We start from the raw sequence: 16,130 nt of genomic DNA, 5'->3' as shown, positions 1-16,130 counted from the left end.
GTAACTCAGCAAAGTTGTTGTTCCAAGACAGCCTTTCTTAAGCTTTTGCAGACATCATTAATGTAAATTCTCCAAGTATTATATGGGTGAAATTTACACTACCTCCAAAATGCCTGTTTAAATGAACTTTGTGCTGAAACCACTGATAGAATTCACCACCCCAACCTGCCAGCAGGCCCAGTGGACCACTACCACTTTAATTCCTATGTGAGACAGTGGATCCATATAATTGTGAATCTCTTCAGCATGTTGTCAAACAACCCTTACACAATCGCTTAATCAGGGCTAATGCAGAGTCCCTGTCTATGATCCATAGGGAAGGCAGAGATACACCTCCCTCCACAGCATGAAGTAGTTGCTATGAGGCAGCTCCGCTGCAGCCCAATTTTCTGGCCCAGGCCAGGGGTTTGATATTCCCCTCTCAAACCTGCCACCTCTCCCCTACATACAACCCAAGTGTTCAGACTCTACGAAGGTGAAGTGAATTTCATCCTGGGATTCTGTCACCTCTGCATAATTGCTTTGAGGTTGAAATTAACGTGATGGCTTTAAAAGAAAACATTTTGCCAGTGTTGTTATATTCCGTTCTGATTAGTGTCATATAAAGGGAGAACAAATGGAGCAGCTGTTTGGAGCCAAGGGATGTTTTGTGTAAATAAAACTATAAACCCTAGGATACTGAAAAGACTTTTTTCACCCTAAGTTACCTACGAACAAGTATTTAGTCAACGCCTGTGAAATATTTACAATTTAGAAACCCGCTAGCAGCATTTTAAATTGAAGAATAAAAAAAAGTCTACATTTTTAATTAATTAAATTAAAAATTTCACCAATATGTTCAGGGATCATAATGACACTTGTATAGTAATGGTAATTCCAGCAATTGGTTTATTGTATGAGATTTATTTATCCTTTTCCCCAAAGTGTTTAGAGCTAAACTTCCACCTACTGTGTAAAGTGGGCCAAACAATTAATTTTCTTGTTCTTATGAGTATTCTTCCAAACCTTATCTGTAATTCTGCCTAATTGTAGACATTAGGTAGAATTATAGATAGTATTCAGACATTGTAGACTTGTCACGTGCTAGCCATATGGGATTTACATACAGATATATAGCCCTGATGCAGGAAAGCACTTAGGCATGCATGTAATTTTAAATACCAAAGCAGGATTTCACTATATGCTTAAAGTTAAGCACAGGCTGAAGCATCCTTCATGATCCCTGGAAAAGTTTTCTGGCTTTGTGTCACTGAAATCCCCGAAAGCTACAGGAGACCACACCTTTCAAAATCAAAATGGCCTGAACTAGTCATCCGTATGCTTGTCAAGATAGTGTTTTCAGTTTTGCAAGTATCTGCTTCTCTGAAGTTCATTATGTCAGCTTCCATCAACACAGTAGACAAACATTGGTTTGGAGCTACAGAACTACAGTAATTACAGCGATGAGCAGTTACAATCCATCTCCTCCAAAGTTAATTTGCACAATACAAGCATGATCCTTTTCATTAGGTCAGGCAAATCTTCCATAGACTTCAATAGGAATTTTGCCTGAATAGAGGATGCAGGCCCAAGTCCCAAGGAAGATAGATGTTTTTTTTTTTTACATTGTTGAACACCACAACAAGACATTGTTTAGGTTTCCTGTACTCTCTCTAGAATTGAACTTCACTACTATGAACCACATCCTGAACAAGGTTACAATATGTAATGGTAAAGAGTTTGATAGCCATAGATGTCTGCATTAAATGGCTGTGCACCAGGCTGAAGCAGCATAAGGATGGTTAGACCCAGTATATAAAGAATGAAGAGGGAACACGCTACAGTTCTGTATAGGAACTTCCTGCCTCCCTCCCAGTCCTGTGAGTAGCCTTCATGGAAACTGGCTTTCTCTTCCACTGCTTGAGATGCAAAAGTGACTGTAGCCAGAGCCGGATTTCCAATTAGGCACAGTAGGCATGTGCCTAGGGGCCTGGCATTCTAGGGGCACCTAAAAGTTAAAAGTAGGTTAAAAGTTTAAAAGTTAATACAGTAGAACATCTCGGGAATGGAGGTTGTCCATAACTCTGAAATATTCCATAACTCTGAAGAAGAGTTCAGCCACACAGGGGGTTGGGGTTGCAGCCGCAGGGTTGGGGCGTCAGGCTGCGGGTGTGGGGGAAGTTGGGGCTTCTGATTCTCAGGGTGCCAAAGCTTTCGGCTGGGGGCTCACGGCTTCTGCCCCATGGGAGCACTGGGGCTCAGCACTTTAAATCTGGGGGGAGCGCCGCTGGGATTCTCCACGACTCTGCTCCCTGCTTCAGTGTGGGGGGGACCCAAGGGCTCGAGGCTTTAGCTACGGGGGGAGCGCTGGGGCTGAAACCAGCGCTCCCACTGTAGCTAAATCCCTGAGCCCCGGCGCACCCCCCCCCCCAGGGCTGAAGGCGGGAACAGAGCTGCAGGGCTGAATCCCCAAGCCCAAGAGCCCCCCCGTGGGGCTGAAACCGGGAGTGGATCCACGGGGCTGAAGCCCAGAGCTCCAGTGCTCCCCCTATCTAAAGTCCTGAGCCCCAATCCCCCGTGGCTGAAGCTTTAGCCCCAAGGCAGTACAGTATTTGCTTTGTGTGTTTGTGTGTGTGCATGTGCTGTTCTCTGATTGAGGACTTACAGGGTTCTACAGGGTGTCTGATTGACGTGTAAGTCTGTAACTCTGGTGTTCGTATCTTTGAGGTTCTACTGTATTTAAATTATCGTTCGTAAATCTTTTCATTTCATTTTTTATGGAAAACATGAAGGTCATCTGTAGGCGGGGGGGAGCTCTGAAGATGCTGTGCCTAGGTGTGTGTAAGGTATAAATCCAGCCCTGACTGTAGCCCCAGGACTACTTCAGTGGTAGCCACAACAAGATGGGAATGTGTGGGAGGGAAGAGAAGGATGTCAACTGCCTGGTGTGAGAGAGGGTTTGAATATTGGTGGGGGGCTCTCTGCTACTTCTAGCTCAAACACCATTAGGTGGAGTGTTGGGGAAACCTTAATCCCCATTTGGTAGCACTGTCTCCACTTCCTGGATGCAAATTCCACTTCGGGGTTGTCAGCCATAAGCGGCCATCCTGCCCATTCAGTCCCACTCTTGCTGACTGTCTCTCAAGTTGGGAGGAACCCACACAAGCACATGCACACTCTTGTGCTACCATACGCAAGTTTAGGAGGCATCACCTCCCAGGACCAAGTTGTTATACTGTATTTGATATACAGGTTGTGCAGTCACATTATTCTGCCCTTGTAGAAGGCAAGGTGAGTTGGGTGACAACTATGTGGCCACCTCAGCTACTACATGACTTCACTGTCATCCATTTGGATATGCCCCAGCATCCATGACTGTCAAGCCTGGTGGTGCCATGTAGTTGTTGTGGAATACTTACAGTGAATGATGCTAAGGCCAGGATTAAAATTCAGTCCTATCCCAAATTTACAGAAATCATGGAGTTAAAAATACTTACTAGCTTCAACTGTAGCAAGATTGGCAAAGGGATACACCTCTACCCCGATATAACACGAATTCGGATATAATGCAGTAAAGCAGCGCTCCGGGGAGGTGGGGCTGCGCACTCTGGTGGATCAAAGCAAGTTCGATATAATGCGGTTTCACCTATAACGCGGTAAGATTTTTTTGGCTCCTGAGGACAGCGTTATATCGAGGTAGAGGTGTATTTAATATAAATAGGCCCACCCTGGTGGCATAATATTAACTATGTATATATCCAGGTAGACAATGTGGTCAGAAATGTGAAACTGTATAATGTGCTACATACACTACTTGATTACCAAAAAAAATCTAGTGCTCAGGTTACAGTGCAAGAATAGTTGAAGCATTCTGCAGCCATGTCACCTAGGGCAGGGATTTCATTAGCTCTTAGAAGTTGAGCAGGATTGGTCCTGGTCAGTACTTGGGTGGGAGACCAAGAAAAAGCACAGTGCTTGAGGGAGTGATATTTCTGTAAATGGCCCTTTTCCCTGCAAGTCAGTATTGTTTTAGTGTTTCAGCATGGTGTTAGGATGAACTGTTTTTTAGACACCACATTTTGAATGAGATATAAAATTAAGGTCCTGGCTCTTTTGGTCATCCAAAAATCTCATAAAGCAACAGAGGGTCCTGTGGCACCTTTAAGACTAACAGAAGTATTGGGAGCATAAGCTTTCGTGGGTAAGAACCTCACTTCTTCAGATGCAAGTGTACTTGCATCTGAAGAAGTGAGGTTCTTACCCACGAAAGCTTATGCTCCCAATACTTCTGTTAGCCTTAAAGGTGCCACAGGACCCTCTGTTGCTTTTTACAGATTCAGACTAACACGGCTACCCCTCTGATACCAAAAATCTCATGGCACTTTTCATGAGCAGACAGGGTCAACCCTGGAGTCCTGAGCATATTCCAGTGTGGGTAATAATGTTCCACCTGCTTAAATTCTTTACCCCCTGCATCTATGTCACTTAAACTTCAGGTGATTTTCTGCCTTTCTTGCATGAAGCCTCTAAAAGAGAATACAGACCTATAGCTTTTGGATAAATTAAATAGTATCTATGAAAAATAATAATATAACAGTTAAAATGATAGACAGTAATAGAATTGTATTATATTATATTTTGGTTGGTACCAGAAGCTGGGATTCAGTTTGTTTTTTAGGATTAGAACATTGCCTGGAAGGACTCTCGAGAGACTAGCAGTCTCATTGACATCATTTCTCTAGCATTCACAGAGAAACTTCTTCAAGAAGATGGTTTACAAATCATTTTGTCCCACAATTATGAAGAAAAAATTGGTACCAGAATCAACACACAATGTTCCTGTAGCCTTAGACAAGCCATGTACCAAATCTGCTTCTGTAAAATCAATTATGTGGATATTTTGGGTCATTATTGCTGGGAAAGTAACACCATTCCATCTGGAAGAGAAGATTATGGGTTTAGATCTCATTGTAGGAGGTGGGATTTTGCTCAATGCTGATGAAGCAATACATCACTGGTGGAAAAGTTATGGGCTGGTTTACATTTGTGAAATTAAATGGAAATTATCTATTGCTGGTATTGGCCCAGGTGCACACTATAGATCTCTCGACACTATTCAGAAAGGGTATGGAAGACTCCATTGTGCTCAACAACACACTTTCTCTGGATAGTAAAAGGTGCTGTCGTAAGTAGTTATTATAGTAGGTAGGGTGCTGGTGAGTGCCTCTTTTATATTCACATAATCATTCCAGCACAGCTACTATAATTCATTTCTCATTTGAGATAGAGAAAATAAAAAGCACTATAAAAATCTAATTCCAAGTAATACAGTCTTGGCGGCAAGATTGTCTAATTGGTCCATTTCCAAAAGAAACAGACAAGTTAAATTCAGGAGAGACCATCTTTTGGTGGTTAAAGCTGTAAATCAGCCCTGCTCCATTACAGATCTCTCTGCCAGCAGTGGTGGGGAGAAACACACTAATCCTAACATTCTTACAACAAGATTCTTTGCACATGACAAGAAAACTTGAGCAGTCAGTCCCCTTCATCTAAAGATATACTACTAACTAAAACAGCCAGGATTTCCCATCAGAAATGCAAAATGCATCAGTGCTAAGTTTTGCCAAATCTTAAATGTTGACTATATAGAGCAGTGGCTCTCAACCTCTCCAGACGATTGTACCCCTTTCCGGAGTCTGATTTGTCTTGCGTACCGCCAAGTTACACCTTCCTTAAAAACTACTTGAAATACAAAAATACAAAAGTGTCATGGCACACTGTTACTGAAAAATTGCTTACTTTCTCATTTTTACCATGTAATGATAAAATAAATCAATTAGAATATAAATATTGTATTTACATCTCAGACTATAGTAGATAGAGCAGTATAAACAAGTCATTGTATGAAATTTTAGTTTGTACTGACTTTGCTAGGCCTTTTCATGTAGCTTGTTGTAAAACTAAGCAAATATCTAGATGAGTTGATGTGCCCTCTGGAAGACGTCTGTATATCTTTAGGGGTATGCATACCCCTAGTTGAGAACCACTGATATAGAGAGTAGAGTTGGTATTTACATTGCACAGTCTTAACATTAATGAGAACACAGAGATCTTAATATTTCAAGGTGCAGGGATCAGTACAGAAGGAGCTCATGAGCTTATTACACACTGAAGCTTTGACGTCAGGAATTTCAGATGGACAGAATTATCTCTAAAGCAGGTAGAGTAAGAGAGAGGAATAAACCAGTGTGTTGAAGAGAATGGATTATTTTGCATCATCAGAAATACTAATAGGGTTTCTTCGCAATTATAAATAGCATATGCTGTCCATGATCCTCAAAATATAGTGATGCATCTTTTATACATTCTTGTTATAATTTCATGGTAGGGAAAAAAAGATAACATTTGTTCCTGCTTATTGCAGTGTATATTGTTGGGGAAACATCAGCATAAATATTTAAGTGCTGCACCGAATAGTCTGCTAGCAATTATTGAAAACAGCAGTTGACATTGTTGAGTCTAACTTCATTCATCAGAGAGCTTTGGGTTAAAGCCTGGAAATCAAAGAATAATTAATGTAATCTTTTGTTTTTCACCCCTTCCTCCTAATGTTATTGTGCATTAAAAAAACTGTAGAAAAGAAAGTCATCATGAAAATTAAAAAAACAAATCAAGGGAAAAAAATAAATCACTATTTAACATCCAATTCTCTGCCACCAAAGTCTGAACCAATAATACAAAGAATCAGTATTTTATAAAAGTTGAATGAAGGACAACTGTATTTTCATTTTCTGTCTTATGCTAGGCTACAGTACTATGATGGGATGTCATGACATATTGTGTAGACAACATGTCATGATGCCTTGTGACAGTATATCATGCTGTTGTGTGGTGACTCTACATCATGAAATTGTGGTGCATTTATACTTCATATTGGTATTTTGTAATATCATGTTGCTGCACTGATACCAAAGTATGTGAATGAATTAGATTTTGATCCCTAAAACTTCATCTGAAGATCTCTGCTGACTTCAGTTAAAGATCCTCTGCCAAATAATACTCTCTGTTGAAGAAGATCTGTTGAAATCTCTCCCTCCCTCTCTTTACGCTTTAGGGTTTTCTACAACACCCATCTTTTTAGCATCTAAATGCCCTAAAATGTGTCAGAGCAAAGAGAAAGCAAGTTGGAATGTTGATTGTGATGGTGCTCCAGGATCCTAGCATGAGAGGATCTTCTAGTCTGAGCACTTTTCAGTTTCTGAGGAGGAAGGAGGGGCCAATATGGCATCTACATTCCTCTCCTTGAGCTGCAGAGTGGCCCCAGTGTGTGATCTCTGTGAAGTTCTGGAACAGCCTTCCAAGGGGAGCAGTGGGGACAAAAGACATATCTGGCTTCAAGACTAAGCTTGATAAGTTTATGGAGGGGATGGTATGATTGGATAGCCTAATTTTGGCAATTAATTGGTCTTTGACTATTAGCGGTAAATATGCCCAATGGCCTGTGATTGGATGTTAGATGGGGTGGGATCTGAGTTACTACAGAGAATTCTTTCCTGGGTGCTGGCTGGTGAGTCTTGCCCACATGCTCAGGGTTTAGCTGATCACCATATTTGGGGTCGGGAAGGAATTTTCCTCCAGGGCAGATTGGCAGAGGCCCTGGGGATTTTTCAACTTCCTCTGCAGCGTGGGGCACAGGTCACTTGCTGGAGGATTCTCTGCACCTTGAAGTCTTTAAACCACAAGTTGAGGACTTCAATAGCTCAGACATAGGTTAGAGGTTTATTACAGGAGTGGGTGGGTGAGATTCTGTGGCCTGCGTTGTGCAGGAGGTCAGACTAGACCAGGGCTTCTCAAACTGGGGGTCGGAACCCCTGAGGGGGTCTCAAGGTTATTACATGGGGGGTCGCGAGCTATCAACCTCCACCCCAAAGCCTGCTTTGCCTCCAGCATTTATAATGGTGTTAAATATATTAAAATGTGTTTTTAATTTATAATTTAAGCACTCAGAGGCTTGCTATGTGAAAGGGGTCACCAGTAAAAAAGTTTGAGAGCTACTGGACTAGACAATCATAATGGTCCCTTCTGACCTTAAAGTCTAAGAGTTTGAGGCTCCACTTTTAAGGGACAGGAGTAGATCTCATCATCCATTTCCAACCTCACAGGAATTTTCAGATGTTTTGTAGCTCCCCAAGAGACAGGGTGCTCTTTAGTTGGATAGAGAACTGGAGAATATCACAAAGCACACTGAGTTTTGTGAGAATGGCCTGACATCTGTGGAATTCCTCTGCTCATCTCAGTGCATTGGTAGCTTAGGAAAGCCCTTTGCCTAAATCATGAAATGAATAGTCAAACTCTACTCACTCCCAGTTTGATTTATAAGAAGCTCTGTGAGTTGAAATCCAAATAGGGTCTTGGTCATTCTTCAGATTATTGGCATGGAGGGTAGGATTTGGCACATATTTACCTGATCTGCACATTCATATTGCCTGACATGTCCACATACAGGGAGATTGGAATGCAACATCCCATAGTATCAGTGTGTGGCAAACCTAAGGGAGCTAGAAGTTGTCACGTAGCCCTAATGCAAAAAATTCTCAATAATTTCAATAGGTTGGGGGCCTCAATATCTTGAGATAGTGTAGGGTTGGGGAGAGAGGTGATTCCTGTCACACTAGTATAAATGTTCTGGAGAAAAGTCAGTCTGCATGTTCGCAAAACCATCAAACAGGAAAAAAATAATACATCATGAGACATCTCTCCATCACGATTCAGATAGCACTTTTACTTTAGCTTTCCTTTTTTAGTCATCACTGCTGGTTACACCTTATTTCTTCTTTATATCTTAGATGCCTTATGCCAATTAAAAAAAAGGGTGAGGGGATTGTATGACAAGAATTGAAAACTTTGTACCAAAAATCTCCAACCCAGCACTTATGTGTAATCCTCCTTCAGATTCATATTGGCTCTTCCCCAGTGATTTGAATACTAGAAAATTTGTCCTTACAGTCTCATGAGCTGTAATTTATAAGATAACTCTATACACTAGACTTGTGGTGAAGAGCCATTGTTGTCAACTCTCACGATATTATCGTGAGTGTCATAATAGTTAATGTTTTCTTAAAGCTCCAGCTCCTGGTGTCATGTGTTTATGTGAGAATCTTTAAAAAGTTTCTAGTCCTTGTAATTGCAGAGAAAAGTGAATCCTAAAGGCACAAAATCAAAGCAAACAAAAAGGACAGATTTTTTTTAAAAATCATGATTTTTAAGTCCATCTTAATTTTGGAGAGGCCGACTTGTGATTGTTGAACACTTGGGGTTGGTAATACTGATGTACAGATGAGCTACCATAACTGGAAAGGAACTCTCAAACTGCCCTCAGTGGTGAGATGGGAGTGGGAGCCAGTTGTGCTGCTTTGGCCGATGACATGAGGTGATCAGCACACACCTTCTATCAATGTGATATTTTCAAATTAATTGTTGATGTTTGAGTGCAAGAAGCTATGCATCAGAGAGATTTAGGGCCTGATATACTGTATCACTCACTGAAGTCACTAGGTTGATCACAACCTTACAGAACAGGACTTGGGAACATCTAAGAGAAAAGTTAAGTGTTTTACTTTTGCCAGGAGAGAAGACATAAAAGAGGAAAATAAGGAAAGGTGGAGGAGAAGGTATGAAGCAAAAAGCCATTTGGGGGATTGGTGTGACAGAGAAAAGAAGAGAGAATGCAGATTGAGAGCAGCCCACCATACAGGGATGCATTAGAAAGTCAGCGGTTACCAGCGATCACCCCAATACAATTTCTGTCCCAGCTCATTTAACATCTGGACCAATGAGGTTCCTCGTGTAGTTTGAACTTGCTTGACAGACCAATCATCTGCTTTCATGACTTTTTCTCCCTGTGCAGCTGTACTACATCTGCCAGCTGACTCTCTGTCCAGTCACTTCCAACGCCTATAATAGCATGTGGGTGATTGATGTGTTTAGACAGAAACATCACACCAAGACAGCTAAAATCACTTGGATCTTAGAGCTCTTTTAGCAGAGGTGGGTTTTGTGTTGTCAGGTAGTACTCTCGAGGGACAAATTTCTGCCATTGAGACAGTCCAAAGGAAAATGAATGGGTTGATACTGAAGTCCCAACCCTTTGTCAAATATCTTATCTAAAATTAACATTTGATTCCCTAGTCCTGCCATGGAGTCTAAATTTAGTTATAAAGCTTTTTCCCTTAATTTTGAGCCTATAACCAATTGTCACCTAGACGCCCCCTCTTTTAAAATGGCCTTTGGCCAGGGGAGTTGGAGATTCCCTCTCCTATGAAGCAGTACTCTGAACAGTACTAGGGTTTATTCGCACGTCAGTCTTCCTGTCATCTCACTCAGGAAATTTCCCCACCAAGATTTTGCCCATGTCCTAATCCTTCGAGGAGAGAGTTTAGCACAGTTTGGATGTGGCGTAGGAGCCTTTTAGTTCTATTGATGTAGGCTTCATGCATTCAGATTTCTCATAAATGGCCTTGCAGCCTCAAAGAAAGGTCAAAAGTTTCTGTATCCTCCATGCCAAGGTAGATAAAGTCCTGTATTGTTTTCTCATATAATGCCTTATGATCCCACTCCCAGCAACATTCATGGACCCCTCTTCTTTGGTCACATCAAATGCTGAGAGAGAAAGGGCTTTTGCAGAAGTGTTGTTTAGAATTGCCAGGTGATGTTCTTTACATATCTTTATAAGGCACTACAGCTTTGACTTCTTACCCTCAGCAGGTGCTGCGCTTGAATGGTGGGTGCTGAGCGCTATTGCTTTGGAAAGGTCTTTCCCTCCCAAGTCAGTGGGCACTACATAGACAACTACTTGATCAGGAATAAAAAGTGAGAATTTCCCTACCTGTAAATTGGGTTTCCACTATCAACCATTCAACAATTTGGTTCTCTGCTAGGGTAGATCCCAGTGTATAACACTCTTTTGTACAGTATGCTATTGTTATTTAGTTGAGTTTTCCAGGGGTCTTTCTGAAAGCTAGAGAAGAATCCAATTTAACAAATGGGGGAGGGGGAGGTACAGCTAGGCGCTGAGGAGGAATTTCTGGGATAACTGTAACTGTTAAATGTATGAAGCAGGTTCAAAGAACAGAGGGAGACCCATAGTCCAAAGTGATAAATGCTGTGTTGGAGAAACCTGTTTGATAGGTCCCTTTATGAGACTCCATGGTTACATCCTGGTCTGAAGACAAGGAAATACTGCAGTACCTTGGATAGCATAGTGTGATAACTGTGGGTAAATGGTGACTTTTTAATGGCAACCACTATGTTGCATGAACTTTTTCTGCGCAAAGTACATGCTTCTGTGTGGCTGTCTCCTTCTGTCTCACTCCTCCCTACTTTCTCTTCCTCTCTGTCATTTTCTTTTCTCCTCCCCATCTTAGTCTCTTTGATACTTACAAAAAGACTCTTAGAATGAGACAGATGGTTTCTCTCACTCTGTCTGACCTGTGAGGTTTTTATTTTTGAAAGTGTGCACGGTATGTGGGGTCTTCCATCTCTATTTTTGTACTGTATATTGAGGCACTATGAATTCACCTCTTGGCTGTTTCCACTGAGAATTTTTCTATACTAACCCCTCACTTGGGCAATAATAGCACTATTATGATGGTATGTTTACGAGGGAATAATCCAGTTCCTGACAGGAGAAACTATGGGGCTGAATGCCAAATAGTTTATCCTGACAGAGGAACTAGATCATTGCCAAGTAAAACTGTGCAGTGGTACTTTTATTGCTAGCAAGCGACCAGCATTTAAGAAGTGGCAAAGCACAAGAGAGCAAGGGAGTGAATCAGCACTCGGCTAATGGAAACAACTGAAATTAAAGTAGGTCATTCATTCTGCAGCTGATTCACTCAAAATAATATTGTCCATATGCAGTTCTAATGGTTTGTATTAAAATAAAGAAAATTTCTGAGCGTAATGAGTACATTATCATGATGCCACAGGGTGCTGTGATGATGTCTGCACAGTGCTGTTAACTCCAGGGCATATTGGTTATCGGGAAATGATCAGGATGAAAATGAACTTTCTGAGTGGCCTGCCTGGCTCACTTGTACTGTATTGACATGGATATTCTCAGTTCAGTAGCATTGTGCTCTTTCTGAACATAACAAAACTCATTAATACTTCAATGTCCAAAGAGTATTGGAAAATGAGACCCAGTTCAGTTTATGAATTCAGGGAGAGTATGAGAGTCGAGACATAATATTGTACTTTCTTATTCCACAGCAGGAGAAACCCAAACTTTTGGAGCCCTTGGATTATGAAACTGTCATCACAGAGATTGAAAGAAATATTGGGGACGACCCTCTTAAAGATCTCGTTACGTTTCCTAACGATGACTTTTCAGTAAGTACAATAAAATGTGTTTTATTTACAGTTTTTAATCTGTAGACATGGCGGAAAGGTCAAATGTCACAGAAGAGGCTCCTAACTGGTCCATATATCTTTTATTTTGGGGCAACTTTTTACTCCCTTCTCTCTTCCTGCTGCACACCTCCCACTCCAAGAGCAGACACAGTGCAAATCCTTAGTGATCGTCATAGATATCTCAAGAGTTCAGGAGATTTACTGTGACTTAGACAGTGACCAGCGTAATGGGCAGCGAGTCTCTAGTGCTACCATTATACAAATAACAAATCATCGTTTACTTTGGAATCTCACTTACTCTGTCTCAATTAACGTTTGGTTATTGAAATCAAACAGCCAAGGAACGCTGATGTTAGCCTTCAGCTAGAGAGCAAATGTCACCTATGTGACATATATTTAAACCATGAGGTGACTGCCGTACTAGGTTGCTGCCAGCTCATAGCACTGCCACTATCCTACATAATCTAATTTGTTGTTTGTTTGTATTTCTAAATGGACATATTTCTTTTCTTCCTGTGCACTGTGTTAATGTGCTTGTGTTTATAATGGGATAAAGGAACAAAGTTAAACAATGCGGAATGCATATCCCATTTTATGATTAATTCCTGAATCCTTTTTACACCATTCTGAGCGTCTATTGTGCAAAAGTTCATTTTTTTTTTAGCTGGTCAAGACTAGTCTGTTCTCGAACTCCATTCTCTTCTCACTTAAAGCAGCATAAAATCAGGAGCAACTCAGTTGAAGATAAGAGTTCAACCCTCTAAGTAAAAGGAGAATTAGGTCCCTGGCATTCAACCATATTAACTGGCTGTTACATTATGTTCTCATCCTTTTTTTTTATTTTGGAGTCCAGCTTTTGTAGCTATTTCTATATCATATATGTTATTTTGCAGATATTAGAAACTGAAAACCCCATGTCTGTCTTGACCATCCTGCCAATGCCTCTTGTTTGGCACTAAAGCAATTGGGTTGCATTCAGGCACAGGAGTGAGCAGTGGTTTGAGTCACTACAGCAAATCTGGGTCCTTCCCTTGGTATCTTGTTTCCTTTCATTTCGGTCTAAATCAATTGCAGTAGCGGTGCCTACATCTCCAGGGCAAGGGCAGTTTGACCTCCTTAGTAGACTGAATAAACTCCAGCCACTCAACTAAAGGGTGTCTGTTTTTATTCCTATACTTCCCTGCACCAAAATGTCTCCTGCACACAGAATTCCAGGATAGGCCATTTTCAGCTTGGCTCTGCCAGGCAGCAGGAACTATTTGTGTGCAGACACACCCAATTTTGGCTCACCTAACCAACCTGTATTCCTTAACCAGCCTGGCTCTGAATGTTATTCAGTCTGATAGTGCCCCAGGAAGCTATGGACCTTATTATTAAAATATGATGATTAGAGGTACTTCAGTCTCTGTGGCCCCAAGGCCTCAGATATCCTCAGCCCAGCCCTGATTTGTGCTTAGTTTGTAGTCACCTAATGTGGATTAGGGTGTTTGTGTATTTTCAAAATAAAGCAAAGCCATAATAATTAACTGAGCTGTTCAGGTATTAAAATAATATTTATGGATCCATAATAAGTAAATCCATTGCATGCTTCAAAACAGTACAGCCAATCAGGAGAGCTCCCTGAGGATCTGGCCCTTTGTTTCAACTTAGGACAGGGGTTCTCAACCTTTTTCTTTCTGAGCCACTGCCCCGAACTTGCTATAAAAACTCGATGGCCCACCTGTGCCACAATAACTGATTTTCTGCATATAAATTCCATGGCCCATGTTAGGGGGTAGCAAGCAGGGCAGTTGCCTGGGACCTCATGTCACTGGGGCTCCCGCGAAGCTACATTGCTCAGGCTTTGGCTTCAGCCCCGGATGGCGGGGCTCAGGGCCCTGAGCTTCAGCCCCATGTGGTGGGACTTCGGCCTTCTATTCTGGGCCCCAGTAAGTCTAATGCTGGCCCTGATTGGCGGCCCCCCTGAAACCTGCTCACGGCCTCCCAGGGGGGCCCGGACCCCTAGTTGAGAACCACTGAACTTAGGATGTATTTCTACAATCTTTAGAGCATTTATTCTCACTGATACCCCTGTGAGATAGGTAAGTACTGTTGTCCCCATTTTACAGATGAAACACTGAGGCACAGAGTGACTAAGATCACATATGAGTCTGTAGAAGAGCAAGGAATTGAACACAGGATCCGTAATACATAATAAACTGTAATTTACTTTGGGCCATCCTTCCTCTCCATTGATAGACAATAACATGGAACATATCCTGTTACTAAAATGCATTCACAAAAAAGACCATAATGTCTCCAGTGGAGCAAAGGGAGCCACATTTTTGCCCTTGTGCTGCTACAGAGTCATTAGAAATTACTAATTCATATGGGTCCCAGATCTCTCTTATAATGAATCACCTTCTGCCCACCACTATATTTCCTATATCCTATATCTCCCCTTCAAACAAAGCATGTCATTCTTTCCACTTTGTGCTGTGCTCATCACCTGACCTGGGATAGCATGAATGGATGAAAGTTGGTAACTACACATTCTGCTGTGCTGTGAAATACTTGCAGTGGAAATGTCTACTACAGAAATGTACACTGTGCCAATGCCACACTGGTAATGCTAGTGATATTATAACTCACTGGTGGGCAACCTGTGGCCCATCAGGGTAATCCGCTGGTGGGCCGCGAGACCATTTGTTTTCACTGACCATCTGCAGGCACGTCCGCCCGCAATTCCCAGTGGCCGCAGTTCGCCGTTCCCGGCTAATGGGAGCTGCGGGAAGTGGTGGCCAGCACATCCCTCCGGCCCGCGATGCTTCCCACAGCTCCCATTGGCTGGGAATGGCGAACTGCGACCACTGGGAGCTGTGGGCGGCCATGCCTGCGGACGGTCAATGTAAACAAATGGTCTCGCGGCCCACCAGCGGATTACCCTGATGGGCCGCAGGTTGCCTACCACTGTTATAACATCTCCAAAATGGTCCGTCCTGCTCCATTTCCCTGGTAAAATGAGACCGTATCGGGCAGCATGATAGGCAATGGAATCAGCACATCAGCAGCGTAACTGTTCTCAAGCTTTTTGAAGGCATCATAGGAAAGGAGAATTTTAAGGAGGGTTTTGAAGGAGGATAATGTGATAGCTTTGCAGATGTTTATAGAATATACAATAACCTTAGACTGTACATATAGTGCAGTTCATGTTCAGTGCAGCGATGTGCACTCATATAGAAATGATATTTAGTGTTCAGTTAGAGTTAGCTTGTTGTTTGTTTTAAAATGAAATTAGTGATTTTTTTGCGTGGAGGGAAAAGAAGGGCAAAGGAAGCTAATGTACTGGAATTAGTATCAGAGCTCCTCCTTACGGAATGTCAATGAACAAAATTCTCTGCTGGAGTAACTCCATTGACTTCAATAGAATTACACCAGCAGAGAATTTCACCCTATAAATTAGATTGGTACGGGAAGCACTATGTAAACACATATTGAAGCTTCCCCTTAAAATGTTTTAGATTGCATCTCTCATTCTTTCCCTTTTATACCACAGATCATGTGCTGCAAGCTGTGGGATCACTGAGGTTCCATCTTCTCCTGTCTTTTTAATTTCATGGGCTTGTTCTATCTTGCTTTCCTTAACATTTATGGTAAATCTGTTTACTTAAATGAGAACAGGATTGAGCTGCTTTTCTTTAGTGGGTTTGAGTCTGAGCCCTAATATACCTGAACACGTTTTGTGTGGTTAGCAGTTTGAA

General features: G+C 41.9%; 1 protein-coding gene across 3 annotated transcripts in view; it reads left to right on the top strand.

The window, feature by feature from the left end:
* Positions 1-16,130, top strand: part of DOCK10 (dedicator of cytokinesis 10) — a 225,609-nt gene that overhangs the window by 71,670 nt on the left and 137,809 nt on the right. For all 3 annotated transcript variants that reach the window (XM_065410869.1, XM_065410867.1, XM_065410868.1), the window contains one exon: positions 12,250-12,369. In XM_065410869.1, the coding sequence (XP_065266941.1) occupies positions 12,250-12,369 (120 nt within the window). The remainder of the gene's footprint in view (positions 1-12,249; positions 12,370-16,130) is intronic.

The sequence above is a fragment of the Emys orbicularis genome, chromosome 9 (genome assembly GCF_028017835.1).
Source record: "Emys orbicularis isolate rEmyOrb1 chromosome 9, rEmyOrb1.hap1, whole genome shotgun sequence".
Classification (NCBI taxonomy): domain Eukaryota; kingdom Metazoa; phylum Chordata; order Testudines; family Emydidae; genus Emys; species Emys orbicularis.
This window is presented reverse-complemented; position numbering and strand designations above follow the sequence as displayed.